The sequence below is a fragment of the Podarcis liolepis genome (genome assembly GCF_965112155.1).
Source record: "Podarcis liolepis genome assembly, chromosome: 7".
NCBI classification, from domain to species: Eukaryota; Metazoa; Chordata; class Lepidosauria; order Squamata; family Lacertidae; genus Podarcis; species Podarcis liolepis.
In genome coordinates, this window is record NC_139561.1 from 80,665,754 (window position 1) to 80,685,113 (window position 19,360).

The 19,360-nt window shown below is 45.9% G+C and overlaps 1 protein-coding gene across 1 annotated transcript in view; it reads right to left on the minus strand.

Annotated features, from left to right (window-relative positions):
• Window positions 1-10,370: 10,370 nt before the first annotated feature.
• The window catches only part of LOC310712529 (phospholipase A2 inhibitor and Ly6/PLAUR domain-containing protein-like), a 96,155-nt gene continuing 87,165 nt past the window's right edge, over window positions 10,371-19,360 (minus strand). Inside the window, exons 4-5 of the mRNA XM_083515682.1 lie at window positions 11,347-11,478; window positions 10,371-10,778 (exon numbers count right to left, since the gene is read on the minus strand). Of these exons, the coding sequence (XP_083371808.1) occupies window positions 10,621-10,778; window positions 11,347-11,478 (290 nt within the window). The 3' untranslated portion in view covers window positions 10,371-10,620. The remainder of the gene's footprint in view (window positions 10,779-11,346; window positions 11,479-19,360) is intronic.

Below are 19,360 nucleotides of genomic sequence, written 5' to 3' on the forward strand. Positions count from 1 at the left end.
TTCGCAAAAGTTTCCTGAAAAAATATCCTTCTTTTCATAGGAGAAATGTTACAGGGCATGGCTTGCAGGATCAGGCCATCTCAAAATCTTCTCTGAACATATGTCATCCTAATATCTACTCCAGATTATGCATTCCATTTAGGAGGTATCCATGTTCAAAAGACATAGAATCATGCTCCAAAAGATCCTTTGAATTGTAGTCCAGTGAAACCAAATCAAATTTGCTGTTAGAAGGCATCACAGCACTGCAGTTCCAAGAGTCTGCCAGGAAGAAAGTTTGCACTAAGGTTCTGATAGCAAATGATGATATGTGAATGTGTTTAAATATGTAATTCTATTAACAGATCATATTATTTTAAATAGCAATAGTAATTTATTTAAAAGACCAAAGCCTAAACAACCTACAAGCAACTGCAGGCTGCAAGACTGCCAGGTCCATCACATGACACTGAACTAAATCAAATACGTGCCTAAAGTAAGGCGCTCCAGGTCACTGCCCTCTGTACCACCCCCACACTAACCACCGTGACCCAGTTGAACAAGAATCATAGAGACTTTCAGTTGGAAGGGACCCAAATGTCATTTATTTGAGGGCTCCACATCCTTTCTCTCTCCTTTGAAGCAGCCAAGGAATGGAAGGGAGACATTCGGGTGCAGCAAAAAGAGTGGGGCAATTAATGTGAAAGAAATGCCTTTTTTAAACAACAGCAAAGGTAAAGGAGAGATGGGGAGACACTGAGGGTTTTAAGAATACAGTGGTACCTTGTGTTACATATGCTTCAGGTTACATATTCTTCAGGTTACAGACTCCGCTAACCCAGAAATATTACCTTGGGTTAAGAACTTTGCTTCAGGATGAGAACAGAAATTGTGCAGTGGTGGCACAGCGGCAGCAGGAGGCCCCATTAGCTAAAGTGGTGCTTCAGGTTAACAACAATTTAAGGTTAAGAACAGACCTCCAGAACAAATTAAGTTCTTAACCCGAGGTACCACTGTAATAATGGGTGGTAGCATGGACAATATTCCCTCACCTGGGGCGCTGGGTGGGCAGCCATTGTCTTATGGAGTGGCTGGGATGGGTTCAGGGAGGCTGTCAACTTCCAGGTGCTTCTGGGAGAGGGCATGGCTGGCACTGTCCACCTCCAGCTGCATTGGACCCTCAGGTAAGGGAAGTCATCCAATCCATTCTGAAGTTGACACTGCAGCACGGGTTTGACCCAGCTAGGTAGTTTGATCCTATCAGGTAGCAGGCAGGCTGCCTTAGGCAGGATACATGCCCAATGCCATATTCAAACCTACTCTTTTCTGTAATCAATAAAGTTGTGACCTAGTTAAACCCAGTGCCTGTCTCCAATGTCATTCTTATGACCCTTCCGTCACCTGCCATGTCCATTATATGCCTGTTCTGGCAAATACCAGAGATGGGTACAACACAAATGTCCCTTCCTGTTCATCTCACCCTCACTGTCAGAAAACAGGAATCATGAGTAAATCAGTCCCTTTATGGAATTCCATGAAATTTCACACGTCCTTTTACTTTATCCCCACCTCAGTTTTACCACAATGTCCATGGGCCCAAGATGTTCTCAATCAGGCACAAAGCCATTAACAATTACCTGTAGTACATCACATGCACATATATTTGTCTTCCCAGCAATCTTGTGATCCTGGAACCTAATGACATTCCTGGATCCAGCCAAGTTTACGTGTTCAGTTTTGTAGTTTTCCTGGTTTAACTATGTATGGTTTGAGATACCACCTTCTTTTAATTGTATCTGTGGAAAAGTTGTTTGTGTGTTGTGTTGTGTTGTTTTGTTTTGTTTTACTTTTTTACTTATTTTTATCCTGTATTTTATTATGTGAACCACCCTGTCATCGTATGATGAAGGGTGACTTAGAAATCTAAAAAAATAATAATAAAATCATTCCAAATGAAGGAATCAGCTATTAAATCAATAGAAATTCATTTTTATTACCAAAGCACAGGTCAAAATTAACTGAAATATAAATGCATTCAGGTATATAGAGCCCAAAGACTCTATATAATTTTGCCATATTATTTGAACCATAGCCTAAATATGTAATTCTATTAACAGATTATATTATTTTAAATAGTGAAATTCCAATTAAACTTTTTATTGCACTAGCCATCATTCAGAAGGAGAACAAAAAGAAAAACAACAAAAACCACGTTCCAGCTTGTCAACATCCTTCTTAAATTGTGGCGCCCAGAATTGGACACAGTATTCCAGGTATGGTCTGACCAAGGCACTATTACTTCCCTTGATCTGGACACTATACTTCTGTTGATGCAGCCTGGAATAGTGTTAGCTTTTCCCCCTACTGAACACAATGATGACACATTTAAGACCCCCAGATCCTTTTCACCTGTACTGTTAGTAAACCAGATGTCCCTCATCCTGTATTTGTGCATCTGGTTCTTTCTGCCTAAGTGGAGAACCTCACATTTGTCCCTATTGGAATTCATTTTGTTAGCTTGAGCCCACTTCTCCAATCTGTTAAAGTCATTTTGAATTCTGATTATGACTTCTGTGGCATTAGCTACCCCTCTCTGTTTGGTGTCATCAGCAAATTCAATGAGTATCCGCTCAGATGGACAGGGTATCAATAATATAATGGAGGAGGAGGAGGAAGAGAATGACATCCCTATTTTTATCAGAGAAATGTTGGAGGGGGTTCACTACAAGCAGTCACTGTTAGGATATTTCCGTTCCACCTTAAAAGGGAGCAGGCTTTGTGAGTAACAGAGTCTGCGCATGTCCTGTTCACAGGATGTTTATGTTTGCTATTCCTTTCGATTTCAGTCGGTTGGAGTCACTGACTCAGAACGGTCATGTTTTCCTTTGTTCTGTTCAACGCTAAATAAAGTCTGTAGAATATGCTCTTCTGCGGTGCAAGCTTTCTGGCTGTGTTTTTCTGCTGAAAGAGGGTGCACCAGCCTAAGAATGCAGCCAATCTATTTCTAAGGCTTTGTGCCCCTAATTGCTGATACTGCGTGACTACGGGAGGCCGATGGATCGTCCGGCAGCCGGCTTGGGGGCTCAGATGGACGTTATCTCCCTGGCAGTATCCCAACAACAAGGTTTCGGGCCCAGATTCACAGCACCTACAGGAGAGTAAAACTGCAACAGACTGCGTATGAGAGGTATGTCAAAAGCGAAAGAGAGGTTTTCTCTGTTTACTTCGGCAAGAAGCCTTTGGAACTCCGGCGGCTTAATTGGCCTGGGAGCCGCGCTAGAGAGTTCGTGATTAATGGGCTGCCAAGATAAGGAGTCTTTGAAGGCATAAAAGACTCACGGCTAAAGTAGAAAGCTGGAAATGGAGTTTTTCCAAGCTTATGGGGAGGCCACTCAGTGCCCTAAGTTACATGGGCAGAATTATGAAACCTGGGCAAAATGGTGTGAAAGTTTGCTGCGTCAGTTTGGGGTGTGGCATACCGTTTCTGAGCCCCCTCCGGTTCCTCTGACAGAGAGATGGAAAGCCGATGATTCAAAGGCGATAGACGTAATAGTCTTATCCGTATCTCTTGAGGAAATTAAGACGCTTGCTGGCAACACCACTGCACGTGGGATATGGAATGCTTTGAAAGCTGCTCACAAGCCAGTCATCCCAGCCCAGAGTTTGACTGCATTGGAGGTCCTAGCTGTTTCCCAGAATGCGAGTGAATGCAGGGATGCTGAGGGCACCGGTTGCAAGCTGCAGGGGGAGCAGACTGTCACGTCATCCCAGGCAGCATTCCAGCCTCCAGGGGGAGCCAAGGAGTCGGCAGCTGAGAGCTCTGTTTCTCGTGAGAGCCAAGGTCATCGTCTTTGCAGAGGCCGGAAGGCCAGAGGTAAACAAAGACAGATGCCTGCAGATGGCCCGAAGCAGAGGGAGGGTGAAGAGCCCGCGCCAGGGAAAAACAAAGCGTTGTTTGCTGGCACAGCTTCACCAAAGGCTAAAGGCACGTCTGCTGACCAGAAGCAGGGGGGCAAGCTGCAAAAGCCCACGCCAGTGGAAAACAAGGTTTTGTTTGCTGGCACAGCTTCACCAAAGGCTAAAGGCACGTCTGGTGGCCAGGAGCAGCAGGGGGGCAAGCTGCAAAAGCCCACGCCGGTGGAAAACAAGGGTTTGCTTGCTGTAAAGACTGCTCCAACAGCCAAAGGCAGATTTATTGTTGATTCAGGTGCGAGCCGCCACGTCACGAAGGATCGCCACCTGTTTATCTCCTTCAAGCCTCAGGAAGGTGAGATCCACCTGGCTGATGGAAGGACGTTACAAATTGCAGGAGAAGGGACTGTGAAACTTGCAAGTCTGCACACTACCATCAGTAATGTACTTTTTGTTCCAGGAGTTGCCAGCAACTTGCTTAGTGTTCCACAGCTTACTGGGCGTGGTTTTCAGATTTCCTTCAAGAGGAGCGTCTGTGTCATCAGTAAAGGCAAAGAGGACTATTTGCATGCAAAGTTTATGGATGGTTTGTTCCATATAACTTATGATGACACTGCTGTTGTATCTAACGCTGATTCTTGTTGTGTTGCACAAACTAACAAAGTTCTTCATGCAGGTTGCATTAACGATGCGCATCGAAGGTTTGGTCACCTCTCTTGGAAGGCACTGGCCAAGATGCCAGAGGTGGTTGAGGGTTTGAACATCAAACCCTATAAATTTCACATGAAATGTGTATCTTGTGCAAAGAACAAGGTGAAGGTTGCTCCAAAAGGCAAGGAGTCTAGCAGGCAGGCTTCCAAACCCTACCAGCTAGTGCATGCAGACCTGGCTGGGCCACTTGCGCCCTCTTTAGGAGGAGCAAGGTACTTCATGGTTCTGATTGATTCTTTTTCCAGGTACATTCATGTGTTTTTGCTCGAACAGAAATCGCAAGCGTTTCCGAAGTTTAAGGCATTCTGTGCTTGGTTGGAGAATGCTCATGGTAAACATATCGGTTCTTTGTTTACTGATCGGGGCGGGGAGTTCACTTCTCAGCAGTTTGAAGCTTTCCTGACTGAGAAGGGAATCCAGCATGACATGTCAACGCCCAGATCGCCATGGATGAATGGGCTTGCGGAGCGAGCAAATCAAACACTGCTGCAAGGAATCAAAACCTTGTTGCATGATGCCAATCTCCCTGATAAGCTTTGGGGGGAAGCTCGGGAGAATTTTGTTTACAGTTTTAATCGCAGATTGTCATCACCCATTGGCTGTACCCCCTATGAGAAGATGTTTGGCAAGAAACCCAACACCAAACACATGAGAATCTTTGGTTCCGACATGTGGGTACACTCTCCACAAACCAACAAGCTTGGGAAGCATGGGGCACATGGTTTGTTCATGGGGTACGAAAAAGGTGCATACAGGGTATGGATGACTAACTCTAAGTCCATTAAGTTCACAAGGAGTGTTGAGTACAATCCTAAGTGGGGGGAAAATGTGGGAATTTTCCAGAGTTACCCAGAGGAGGATGAAGGTGATGTCAAGCAAGCAGCTAAAGCTGAGGAAGCTGCTGAGGATGAGGATGATGATGATGATGATGATCAGAGTTCGGATTCCAGTTCAGTGGGTGGCGCTGCTGCTGGTGTCAGTGACAGTGATGACACAGCAGAATACAAGAGCGCAAAGGCCTCAGTCAGACCATCTGATGCGTCTGACAATGAACTGGAAGAACCACTGTTCACCATTGGTCATTTTTCTCCTAAGAAAGAGGAGATGAGTCCAGAAGACTTGCGTCTGGTACGTAGGTCTGAAAGGGCGACCAAAGGCAGACCTCCAAAGAGGTATGCTGATGAGTTTGCTAAGACAGCAACTGCTGTTCTTAGTAGCTCAGAGAAGGTGTGGGAACCTTCAAGCTTCAAAGAGGTTCAGGAGTTAACCTCTAAAGATGCTGAGCCTTGGCTTAATGCCATGAAGGCTGAAGTTGATTCCTTGAACAGGAACCAAACTTGGGAACTGGTACCGGTAGTCCCAGGAATGAGACTGGTTGGCAGCAAATGGGTCTTCAAGGCCAAGACAGACCAGAATGGCAAGGTAGTCAGACATAAAGCCAGATTGGTTGCCAGAGGTTTTTCACAGGTACCAGGACAGGATTACCACGAGACCTACTCACCCACAGTTAAATATGAGAGCATTCGGCTGATGCTCAAGATTGCTGCGGAGGAGAAACTGCATGTTTCCCATCATGACATTAATACAGCTTTTTTGTACGGGATTTTGAACGAATAGCTGTTCATGCTTCCACCTGATGGGATGGAAATACAGAAGGGAATGGTCTGTAAACTGCGGAAATCCTTATATGGTCTCAAGCAGAGTGCCAGGTGTTGGAACACAAAACTCACTGAGACATTGCTTTCTCTAGGTTTTCACCAGGGCAAAGCTGATCCATGTGTGTTTGTCAAGGAGGAGGGGCAAAACAAACTGTATTGTTTATGTTTTGTTGATGATCTTCTGATGTTTTGGAAGAATCAGGCTTTCTACCAAAGCACCCTAGCTCAGCTGAAGGAGCACTTTGACATGAAGGATCTTGGTGAGGTATCCAACTATCTTTCTCTGCAGGTGGAGAAGGACCAAGCAGGTAATTTTCTGGTACACCAAACACAGAAAATTGCTGATGTGTTAACCAGGTTGAATTTGGTTGATGCAAACCCAGCAGACACACCGATGGTGACAGGTTACCAGGTAGACAGTACTGCTGAAGCGTTTTCTGACACAACGCTATACAGATGCATTCTAGGCAAGCTGAATTTCATTGCCAGATGTTCAAGACCTGACATAGCTGTAGGCTGTAATCTGCTTAGCAGACATGCCAACAATCCTACGATTCAGGATTGGAAAGCTCTGAAGCACATAGCCCGCTATTTGAAAGGGACTATGCACTACAGGCTGAGGTTCACCAGTCAGAAGACTGGAGGTCTTGAAATCTTTGCAGATGCAAGTTTTGGAAGTGACACCACGGATGGTACAAGCACTTCTGGAGTATGCTACATGTACAACCACTGCCTGTTTGATTGGTTGTGCAAGAAGCAAACAACAGTGAGCCTAAGTTCCTGTGAAGCAGAACTCAATGCTCTGTCATTTTCACTCATGGATTGTGAATGGTTGATGCAACTGTTTAAGGACATCGGGGTTTCTGTGAAATGTCCTATACAAGTGTATCAAGACAATAGATCTTGTTTGGCTTTGCTGAACTCGGAGAGTTGCAAGCAGAGAACCAAGTACTTGCAGATCAAGCTACATCGTGCAAGAGAGTGTATTCAGAAAGGACTGATTCGGGTGTCCTACATGGCAGGAAATGAAATTCCTGCTGATCTGTTGTCTAAGGTGGTTAACAGAGAACAACTTAAGGTTTATGTACAAAGGTTGCAATTGGTACTACAGGTACTACAGGTTACACGGAAAGGGGGAGGATGTTAGGATATTTCCGTTCCACCTTAAAAGGGAGCAGGCTTTGTGAGTAACAGAGTTTGCGCATGTCCTGTTCACAGGATGTTTATGTTTGCTATTCCTTTCGATTTCAGTCGGTTGGAGTCACTGACTCAGAACGGTCATGTTTTCCTTTGTTCTGTTCAACGCTAAATAAAGTCTGTAGAATATGCTCTTCTGCGGTGCAAGCTTTCTGGCTGTGTTTTTCTGCTGAAAGAGGGTGCACCAGCCTAAGAATGCAGCCAATCTATTTCTAAGGCTTTTTGCCCCTAATTGCTGATACTGCGTGACTACGGGAGGCCGATGGATCGTCCGGCAGCCGGCTTGGGGGCTCAGATGGACGTTATCTCCCTGGCAGTATCCCAACAGTCACATTGTGTTGCTTTTCCTTATAAACACAATGAAGAGACCTATTTGCCATAGTTATATTTTGGACGAGTACTGCGTTAGCGGTGCAAAAAGTGGATTGGCCAGAGTATAGCAGACTGACTGAAATGGATATATAAAATGTGTATGAGACAAGAAAGAGTGTGATGCTTTGAGATTTTGAGGAGCAGTATTGTTTTTCATTGCTTGACATTTTCAGTGGGAGGGCAGTGCCCCAATCGTGTGCTGGACTGCATTGTTCTTTATACTAGTTACTGGAGATCCCAGGTGGGAGAGGGCTATTGTGTACATGCCTTGCTTTTTGGGGGGCTCCACGTAGGCATATGATTAGACAATCTGGGAGCAGAATGCTGAACTAGATGGACCTTTGGTGTGATCCAGCAGGGATTCCCTTATGTTCCTGACTCCTGAATCCCATAGTGGCTCTCCAGAACAGTAATAATCTGTTCTGGCTGCCTAGCGCTGTGTGGCAAATCTCCAGTAAAAGCAGCTACAAAAACCCACAGTGGGTTGCATTTTAGAGCTTTTTCAATGTTTTCCTCTTGATACTATGGGTAGGATGATTGCTCTTCTATTTGTTTTGATTTTTGTGATATCCTTATGATATTGTAAGCCACTCAAAGATTACTTCAAAATATGTCTTGGCATATATTTTTCGCCCTATAGGACACACTTTTCCCCCTCCAAAAATGAAGGGGAAATGTGTGTGCATCCTATGGGGCGAATGCAGGTTTTCGCTGAAGCCTGGAGAGCGAGAGGGGTCAGTGCGCACCGAGCCCTCTCGCTCTCCAGGCTTCAGGAAGCTCTGCACAACCCTCGGGAGACTGGGCGAAGTCACGCCCACCTCCCGATGGCTGCGCAGAGCTGCCTGCATTCCCGGGCTCAGCACAGCTCTGTGCAGCCATCCGGAGCCGAGTGCGAAGTCACGCCTGGCTCCCGATGGCTGCGCAGAGCTGCCTGCATTCCGAAGCCTAGGGAGACCAGTGAGACTTACTGCTGGCCTCCCTAGGCTTGCGGATAGCAGGCTGTTCTTGGGGCTGGGGTTGGGGGAAGCTCGGGCTTCCCCTGCGCCAGCCCTGTGCCTGGGGGGGGGGAACACTGGACAAATTCATGAAGGAGAAGGCTAATCCGCCATTAAACACATCCAAGTTGTGGACCATCATTACTTCTTGTAAGACCAAATTCCAAAGATTAAACACATGCTGTTTGGAGTAGTTCTTGCTTTCTTCTGTCCTTAATTTTCCACCATTCAATTCCACAGGTTCTAGTATTATGGAAGACAGGTACTAGTCCCTAGTCCTGTATAAGAGACAATAAGCCTCTTAGGAACAGTTTCTGGGGTTCACAGGTGGGAGAGCTACTCTGCTCATTCATTATTTTCTGGGCTTCTCACAGGCATCTGCTTCCTGAGAACACTTATGCAGGACTAAATGAGCCTTTTATGTGATCCAGCAGGGATCCTCTTTTGTCCCTGACTTTTGAATCCCTCAGTGCATCTCCAGAGGTCTGTCAAAGAGAACTTTACCCTGGTAGCCTACTGTTGTATGGCATATTTCCTGGAAAGGGAGCACAATAGCCCGACATCAGCTGCCCTTGACTACTTTGTCCAGCACCACCCTCTTAATAAGTATCTGAAGCCACTTCTCTCAGCTATAGTCCTGCTTTGCATCCCTTTTCACATTAACACCCATTGTCAATGTCCTCATATGAAGGGAAACTCCCCTCAAGAGTAGAAATTTTATATTGGATGGATGGAAAGCAAGGAGATGGAGAAAAAGGAGAAGGGGAGAGTTCAAGGGGGAAGACAGTTTAAGCTCGGACTCAGAGGGAGGGCCACCGGAAATAGCACATCCCATGATGCATAGGTGCACAAGAATTAATGAGAGGCGTGAACAGAAAAGGAAGCAAAAATGGGGCTTTAAATGTGGGAATAGGAAGGGGCGGAACTCAGACTCAGCAACAGCTGATTTGGAAGCAGACACTGAGTGACTGAGCTCCAGAGTGAGCAATAAACCTGAGCTAATTACTGCCAGAGTTGTCTCGCTTCTATGGGAGAGACCCAACCATTACACCCATTATTACATAGTTTTTCCATATTACCATTCCTCTCTGTACATTATTGAAGTAGGATTTAGCATGTGAAAATGAATTTATTTTTATTAGCTAATATATTCCATATCTTTCTAATTGGCTTGTTTCAAGAGTTGTAGGGACTTCAAATATTTTGATCCTAATACTATCCACCCAAATAAAAGTGTTATATACTGTGTGTGTATTCTAAGGTTGCCCAACTGAGGAGATTATGACCATCAGCAGGTCTCCGATATTTGAAACTTGTCAATAAACAAGAACGAATGTATAATTCTAGTCTTGGAATTCCAGATTTACGTTATTGAAAGCCACTCAGATTTCTTTGAAATATGGACTGGAATATACATTCACTAAATCAATAAGATAACTCATAATTACCCATTGTTTTTCATTCTAAAAACAGTGCCCTTCATCACCACTGCTATCAAATATTCTTAATTTGATAAATGCAGACACACAACACAGTTTTGATTTGCTTCACCAATTTATTTTGATTATGAACAAAGGAATTTTTTACACATGTCCCATGTTTTCATGAGCCAAAGCCCCACATTTCTTTTTTAGTTTTCTATTCCCTGCATCCCATTCACCAAATAGAAGCCTCAGGAGTCCTGTGAATACCAGTTGCTCTGGACTCCCATGTTCAGACAAGCAACCACCACTTCCACTGTTGCAGAAAATAGTGGAATCCAAAAGGAAGAAGACATTGCTCTCTCCTAACTACCCTTAAAAGCTGAGTTGGTTTGGTGAAACTAGAGTTTCACCGCATCGTGCTCGTGTTATCTTGCCTGAAAAGTACTGGTTAAGAATTGATGTTTTGGCCAATTCACAAAAAGCTGGTGATGCACAGCCTCTGACGACCTTATCAGGAACTTCACTGTTGTCTAGTAAAGAAAAAGAGACAAGGTCAGATGAGCATCTTGGTAGCAATTGGGGTGTGTGTGTGTGTGTATGTGTGTGTGTGCAAAAGAAAAAATAGGAGCATCTTAATTTTTAACAACTATGTTGAGCAAGTATAGAAAGCATCTGAAAATCACCACATGAAATGAATATGAGAGAGGTGTTTAAAAGTTAGAAAGAAAAAAGTCTATTTTTTCTTCTTCTGGGGCAAGGGCTCATCTTCATTGATACTGCTTTCCAGATCAAGTCTCCATGGCTAATTTTACTTCTTTTAAAGACTGGTGAAAACACTCTTTTAATAAATTTTAACCTGTAATTTAACAAACAGACTATTTCTCTCACCTTCTCAAACCCCCACCCCGTAAATATACTCATCTATATACATACAAAGCAAATGTGATTTGAGGTGAGTTATGTTTTTAGGAAAAAGGAACTTTCCCCCAAATGCACAATAATCTATTTTCTGAAAGGAAGCCACAAACAGAATGAAATAGTAACACACACACACACCTGTTTCCCCTCTCCCACTCATTGCAAGGCAGTTCTACTTACTATGAACAAGAACAAACTCAATGCACTGAGTCTCCTCATTGTAACACCTGATGGCATTTGAACCCTTAGAAACTTCTGATTCAGCTACACAAAGGTTTGGGCACTCGAGCCCATTCAAGCGCCTCGGTGGCCCTGCCAGAAGTAAATACTAAAGTCAAGACATGATTCCAGCCCATTTATCTTTATTCTAATTCCTAGGCTTCAGTTCTTTAATCCTGTGAGAGGGTTGCAATATCTCTACTTCATTCTGTTTCTGCAATTAATGATGTAGATATTTGCACCTGAGATGAGCAGACAAACAGTACTATTTTTTAGGGGGTGAATTGAGGAGTTTATTGTTGTGAATGTGACTTATTGGCCACTGTTAATTTTGGTGCTTGGTTTATTATATATATAGTGTTCAATCACTAACTACATATACTTATGTAGTGCTTATGACTATGAAATAGACTTAGGTATATAATATTGTTTAAGTATAATATGTTGTATACTTTGTTACTATGTTGGAAACCCTCCTCAGATTAAGGTTACTATGTAAAGTTTCTAAACAACAGACAAATAAAGAAATAAAGCCTTGGTGTGTATTTGTTTATTTATTTATTATTATTTTATATCTCTTAATACTAAAAAGAGTCTCCTAGTGGTATAGAAAACTCAGAAACTACAATAAAATAAAAATTAATTTTATACCTAAATGCATTACAATGCAATAAAATTTAAAATCTCAAAAAACCAAAAACATCAACATATACTGAAGTGTCTTTAAAGTGAAGGAACCCTTCTGTCTTCAGTGCTAGAAGAAGAAGAAGAAGAAGAAGAAGAAGAAGAAGAAGAAGAAGAAGAAGAAGAAGAAGAAGAAATTTATTTTATTATTTAATTATTTATACCCTGCCCATCTGGCTCTGTTCCCCCAGCCACTCTGGGCAGTTTACAGCATTCATAAAGTATTTCCTAACTTACAAAATGCTACAGGTCACACTAAGATTCTGCCTCTATAGCCACAAACTATAAAGTTCTGCCTCTATAGCCACAAACTATAAAGTTATTACCTCTGCAGTTTGAAAATAAGGGACCAGCAGCCTTGAAAATAAGGGACCAGCAGCCAAAATAAGGGACCTGCAGCCTCACCTGTTCCAGGCACTCCAGTCTTCCTGTCCTCCTGCAGTCTGGTCAAACTCATGCTGGTAGCTTCGAGAACACTGTCCAACCAACTTTGTAACCAGAGGTTCAACTGAATAGAATCTGAATCACATGCACCACAAGGCCTATGCAGCCTCAACTTAAGATGGCTTACTGGCCTGGCTTTGCACTGCAAAGTTTGCAGCAGCACGTGCAACAAAATGGCATCCAGCATTCAAAAACCTCCTCAGCTTGCATTAACTAGCCATACACAAGGCATGCAAGCTCCACCCCCCAGTCGTTCTTAGACTTCTTACTGGGTGAGCAACACAGCCAAGCAACACAGTTGGAGCCTCCCTCCTCCCTGGCCGGCAGGGAGGGAGGGAGAGGAGTTGCTTCCTTTGAAATTTAAGGGACATAATTTAAGGGACATTTAAGGGACATCTATCAATAAGGGACAGCAGTGGGACATGGCGCTGGAATAAGGGACTGTCCCTTCAAATAAGGGACACTTGACAGCTATGGTTGAGCCATCAAAACTCAGTTTCAATCTATAATTTTATTTTTTTTTTCTCACGGGCAGGTAGGATTTCCGCCTGCATACCAGTTGGAGCAGGTAGACAGATGCTCTGGACACAGAATTGACCTGCACCTCCATCGACAGCTGTGAGTCCAAAATGACTCCCAGGCTGCCATCCTGGTCTTTCAGAGGCACAGTTACCACATTCAAGACCAGGGAGATCTCCACATCCACCCGCCCCCTGTCCCCTGTTGGGTGTAGTGAAAGGTTAACCTTCTGTGTCTCGAGGCTGAGAGGAGGCGCTTACAAGGGAAGTAAGCCAGGACGTGACAAAAGCAGCTTGGAATGCTGTGAGCTGAGTGAAAAGTGAAAGCTGTTTTGTTGCGTCGCTGCAAACTGAGAGAGAAGGACGCAGAGAAAATGCAGCTACAATCTGATGGTTATTCAACCCCTGAGTACTTCTGTACAGTCACAGATAGGTAGCCGTGTTGGTCTGCCATAGTCAAAATAAAAAAAAATTCCTTCCAGTAGCACCTTAAAGACCAACTAAGTTAGTTCTTGGTATGAGCTTTTGTGTGCATGCACACTTCTTCAGATATCTCATTATACATGACTAAGCCATTTTTCACCTTCTCACCCCTTGCCTTTTCCTGTAAGACCTATTGCAGTCGTTAAGAGTCGTCAACAGGCTCATCTCAGCTATCTGCCATTCACCCATTCCCACCACCCTTCTGAGTAATACCCCTCCCCACCTACTCACTATATAGAAGGATCTGGCAACTTCTGTTCCAGTGTATCTGAAGAAGTGTGCATGCACACGAAAGCTCATACCAAGAACTAAATTAGTTGGTCTTTAAGGTGCTACTGGAAGGAATTTTTTTTATTTTGACTTCTGTACAGTACTTCTGTCTTGTCAGGATTCAACCTCAATCTGTTAGCTGCCATCCATCCTGCAACCACCTCCAGACACTCATACAGGACCTTCACCACCTTCACTGGTTCTGATTTAAAAGAGAGGTAGAGCTGGGTATCATCCACATACTGATGAACACCCAGCCCAAACCCCCTGATGATCTCTCCCAGCGGCTTCATGTAGATGTTACAAAGCATGGGGGAGATTCTGTCCTTAATTACTGGCAAGGGAACATTGCACTGGCACCCAATCAAGTGATACAACTTTTTTACCTCATGTCATCTAATTTTCTTTTGTCATCTTTTGTACACTTGTTGAGTGATCAAAACTAAGTTTAAATCTAAAATTTTAATTTTTTATCTCATCCCGTTTTTGAGTTATGAGGGTTTGAAATTTCAAAAAGAGAGAGAAATTTGACCTTGCCAGAGTACACAAAGGCCTTAAAAGCTCAGCCCAGCATTGAGATACAGTGGTACTTCAGGTTAAGAACTTAATTCATTCCGGAGGTCCGTTGTTAACCTGAAACTGTTCTTAACCTGAAGCACCACTTTAGCTAATGGGACCTCCCGCTGCCGCCTCCACGCCAGAGCCCAATTTCTTTTCTTATCCTGAAGCAAAGTTCTTAACCTGAAGCACTATTTCTAGCTTAGTGGAGTGTGTAACATGAAGCGTATGTAGCCTGAAGCATATTGTAATGGTTGGGAGTTACTTGTGCGTAATCCGGCCCCGTTTGGGCGTTAGGTTGCCTGGTTAACCCTTCAGACTGCACAGCCCATCTCCGCGTGGCTGCCCTTAGTCACTCGTAGAATCTGTCTGTGGGCGTTTCTTAAACCGCTGCCAACATAAGAGCTGTTTGACGCCCAATCGTCTCCGCCTCTCACTGCGCGGGAGTCTCCTGCGCAGGGTGGGCGTGGGTAGCGGGATGCCTGGGCTCTCCTCACTGACTTCCAGAGAAGAGTCCTGGAGCCCCTCCACCTCCTCGTCCCGATGCTGTCCTGGATCTTTGGTGTTACACTTATTCCCTTCCCCTTCTCCCAAGCTGAGTCTCCCCCTAGTGCTGGGACCTTCGCCTGCAGAATCAGAGACCCTCTCCTTCTCCCGTGTCTCTGATGTCAGTTCCCTGACATCCACCTCCCTCCCAGGGCCCCCTTCACCCCCCCTCCGACCCGTGGGCTCTATCATTGCCTCTTCTCTGGTCGGCGAGCCAAGGAAACCCCGGAATGAGCTGTCCTCCTCATCTGTGGGCGCGAAAACTTCTTCCCACCTGCTAAGGTTCCCACCCATGGGATGACCCTGCCAATCCGATTCTTCTTTGGATTCTGAAAACCCTTCGAAACTCTCTTCCTCCTCTGTGGTACCGAATTGTTCCTCCCAGTATCTCTCTAAGGGTTTGGGCTTATCCGGGAACCGGCGGTGGAACACTTCCACCATATGCTCATCACCCACTGCCTCCGCTGGCACCCACGTGTTTTCCGACCAGGGCTCTCCTTCCCACGCCACCAAGTACTCCACTTGCCGACCTCGCCACCTTGAATCAACTATCTCTGCGGCCGAACTTTGGTGTTCCCTTTCTTCTACCGGTGGTTGTGGCATGCCTTCTACCTCCCGCCCCTCGAATTCCTGCCCCTCTCTGTGTGGTGAGAGTAAGGACCTGTGGAACACGGGATGTATTTTCATGTTGTTGGGCAACCTGAGCTTGAATGCTACGGGGTTTATCTGTTGTATAACTTCAAATGGCCCCAGCCGTCTAGGCTGCAACTTCTTGCACCCTCCCTTAAAGGGTAACCCTTGAGTGGATAGCCACACTCAATCCCCCACCCTTATGGGTTCCCCTTCCCTGCGGTGTTTATCAGCTTGCTTCTTGTAATTGGCCTTAGCCCTCTCTAGGTTCATCTTGAGCTGTTGATGTAGAGCTTCCATTTCTTCCACAAACTGTCCAGCCACGGGCACACTCCAGCTCTGTTCCTCATTACCCGGGAATGCCCTGGGATGACACCCATAGTTGGCCAAAAATGGACTCATTCCCGTGGACACATGTTCAGCATTATTGTACGCAAATTCCGCTAACGCTAGTTTCTCTACCCAATCATTCTGCCTCTCGCTTACGTAGCAGCGCAAGTATTGCTGGAGTATGCTGTTTGCCCTTTCCGCTTGCCCATTGGTTTCTGGGTGTCTCGCTGTCGAGAAGCTGACCTCGACTTGCAGTAGACTCATGAGCTTCCTCCAGAACCGGGAAGTAAATTGTTTTCCGCGGTCTAAGAGAACCCTCAAGGGGGCACCATGCAGCCTAAAAATGTGTTCTACAAACAACCGTGCCGTTTCTTCCGCCGTCACCACATGTGAGCAGGCGATGAAATGGCACATTTTGGTTAGCAAGTCGACTACTACCATCACTGCTGTTTTTCCCCTTGATTTGGGCAAATCCGTCATGAAATCGATAGACACCACCTCCCAGGGTCTGTTTGGTGTGGGTAAGGGTTCCAGAAAACCCGCTGGTACCGTGCGTTCCCCTTTGGCCCTTTGGCAGCGGTCACACCCTCTTACATATTGGCATACATCTTCCCTCACCCGTGGCCACCAAAATTGTCGGGTCACCAGCATCATAGTTTTGTGTTGCCCAAAGGGTCCCGCTGTGGGGGTGTCATGTAGTTGTTTGAGTACCCTTCTTCTTAGAGCCTCCCCTGGTACGTACATCACCCCCCTGTAGTACAACACCCCTTCCTTCTCTTCGAACGCCTCTGGTGCTCCCCTCCCATTTTGGAGTTCCCTGATTTTTCCCTGAATTCATCGTCCCTAGTGAGCTCTGCCAGTTCTCTCGTGCCCACTAGAGTTCCCACACACACCCATTGGTCCTCAGTTATGACGTGCCGTGTCTCCGGCGGCCCCTCTCCTTCGAAGTACTCTGGTTTTCGCGAAAGAGCGTCTGCTCTCACGTTTTGCTCTCCTGGCACATACTGGATTTCGAAGGAAAACTTGGAAAATTCCTGCGCCCAGCGAATCTGTCTCTGGTTGAGCACTCGTGCTGTCCTCCAGTATTCCAAGTTCTTGTGATCTGTACAAACCTGGATCTTGCGCTACGCCCCTATCAGCAGATGGTGCCACCGACGAAAGGCAGCGTAGATTGCTAGCAGTTCTCGGTCGTACACAGTATAGTTTTGTTCCGACTTGCTCAGCTTCCTCGAGAAAAAGGCACACAGTTTCCATTCTAGCTTGTTCAGTCCTGGCTGCAAAAGAACCGCCCCTATGGCTCTGTCTGATGTGTCAGTCTCCAACCACAGTGGTTTCTCCAAATCCACATGTAGTAATTGTTCTTCCGACACGAACACCTTCTTCAATCTTTCAAAGGATTGCTGGGCTTCCTCCGTCCACACAAACTTCCTTTTACTACTGAGACAGTCCGTGATTGGAGCTGTCAAGTGTGCAAAGTTCTTGATGAACTTCCTGTAGAAATTGCTGAAACCTAGGAACCTCTGCACATCCTTCTGTGTCTTGGGGGGTTTCCACTTCAATACTGCTTGCACCTTGCTTGCGTCCATCGCTAAGCCTTTGTCAGACAACTTGTACCCCAGGAACTCCACCTCTCGGGCATGAAACTGACATTTCTCTAGCTTGATGCACAACTGGTGTTTCTGCGATCGTTGTAGCACTTCCCTGACATCTCTCACATGTTGCTCCTCATTTTCTGAATATATCAAGACGTCGTCCAGGAATGCTACACAGTTCTTGTAAAGCAGAGACCCCAACACGTGGTGCATGAACGCTTGAAAACAGGCGGAGCCTGAATGTAATCCGAAAGGCATAACGAGATATTCAAAGGCCCCCAGGGGTGTGAACATGGTGGTATTCCATTCATCCCCCTCCCTCATCCTGATTAAGTTGAAAGCCCCCCTTAGGTCGAGCTTGGTGAAAATCTTTCCCTTCCTCACTCTCGTCAGAATGTCGTCAATTCTGGGCATAGGGAAAGTCACAGGTTCTGACACCAAATTCACTGCCCTGAAGTCCACTACAAGCCTAGACTTATCAGTGTCCTTTTTGTCCACAAAAAATACTGGACTACCCCCCACTGCCTTTGATTCTCTTATAAACCCTCTCTTTAGGTTCTTGTCGATAAAGTCTCGTAACTCCTTCATCTCCCTGTCTGACATGGCATACAGCTTACCCACCGGCAGCTGCGCCCCTGGGAGAAAATTGATTTGGCAGTCAAACGGCCTGTGGGGTGGCAGTCTATCTGCCTCTTTTTCACTAAAAACCTCCTTCATATCAGCATATTGTGGTGGCACCTTCCCTTTACCCTCCACTGCCGTGCTTGCCACTCTGGCTACGCTCATCCTCAGCGTTTCCCCTCCTAGGCAGTGCTGCAGGCAGTAGTCAGACCCAAAGCTGACTGTCCTTTGATGCCACGCCACCACCGGATCATGTTGCGCTAGCCAGCTCATCCCTAATATTATTGGGGGACCCGCTAATGAGGCAACGTGGAAGGCAATTGTCTCTGAGTGCCTAGACACTCTCATTCTCATCGGTGGGGTCTGGTGGGTAACTTCCCCCCCAAACATTCCCTCCCATCAATGGTGGTGACTTGCAGAGGTACATCCAAAGGTAGCAAGTGAAGCTGATGCTCTAAGGCAAAGTCCTTGCTAAAAAAGTTGCATGAGCTTCCCGAGTCCAGCATACCCTGAACCTTCACTAGGTGCCCATTCGGGAGTTCAAGCACCACCTCAATGGCAATTGCTGCTCTTGGAGAATCTGGTTTGGGCACATTCATTGGTTGTTGGCTCGGCTGCTGTGCCCGCTGATTGGCAGCCAAGCGTTTCCGTTTCCCTGCTCCGGGGTCTGTGGCTCCTCCTCCTCACCCCCCACGGCCCCCACCATTCCTTGCCAGGCCTTTCTTTGTGGGCAGACTCTGGCAAAATGTCCTGGCCGTTGGCAAAGGAAACATTTCTTGGTCATCTTTACATCCTTTCCCTCCTTTTTGCGACTCTCGCTGGAGTTTGAAACCTCCTGGGCGCGCGCACCGCCTATTTCCATTGGCTCCGCCGGCGGGGAAGGCTGCCTAGGTATTCTAGGAATGCGGTAGTCATGACAACGCTGCTCTCTCCCTTCCCGCCTCTCTTGAGCCCACGCTTCCTGTCTTGCGCCAATCGCAACGACTGCTTTGGTCAGCTGGTCCATAGACTGTGGGCGGGGTGCGCGTGAAAGCTCATCTTTGACCGTTGGTGACAACACCTCCTCAAATAGCATTTGTATGGGTTCCGAGTCCAGCTGCCACCCCAGACGGTGAACTATCATTGCAAAACGTGACCAATAGTCTCTAACTGACCCGTCTCCCTGCTTACAGCTCAGCAGTTCCCGTTTGGTCACACTCTGTTGCACATCACTGCTGAACATTGCGTCCATCGCTTGATAGAATTTCTGTAGATCCTCCATGGCGTCATTTCGCATTGCCATAAGCGGCCGGATCCACT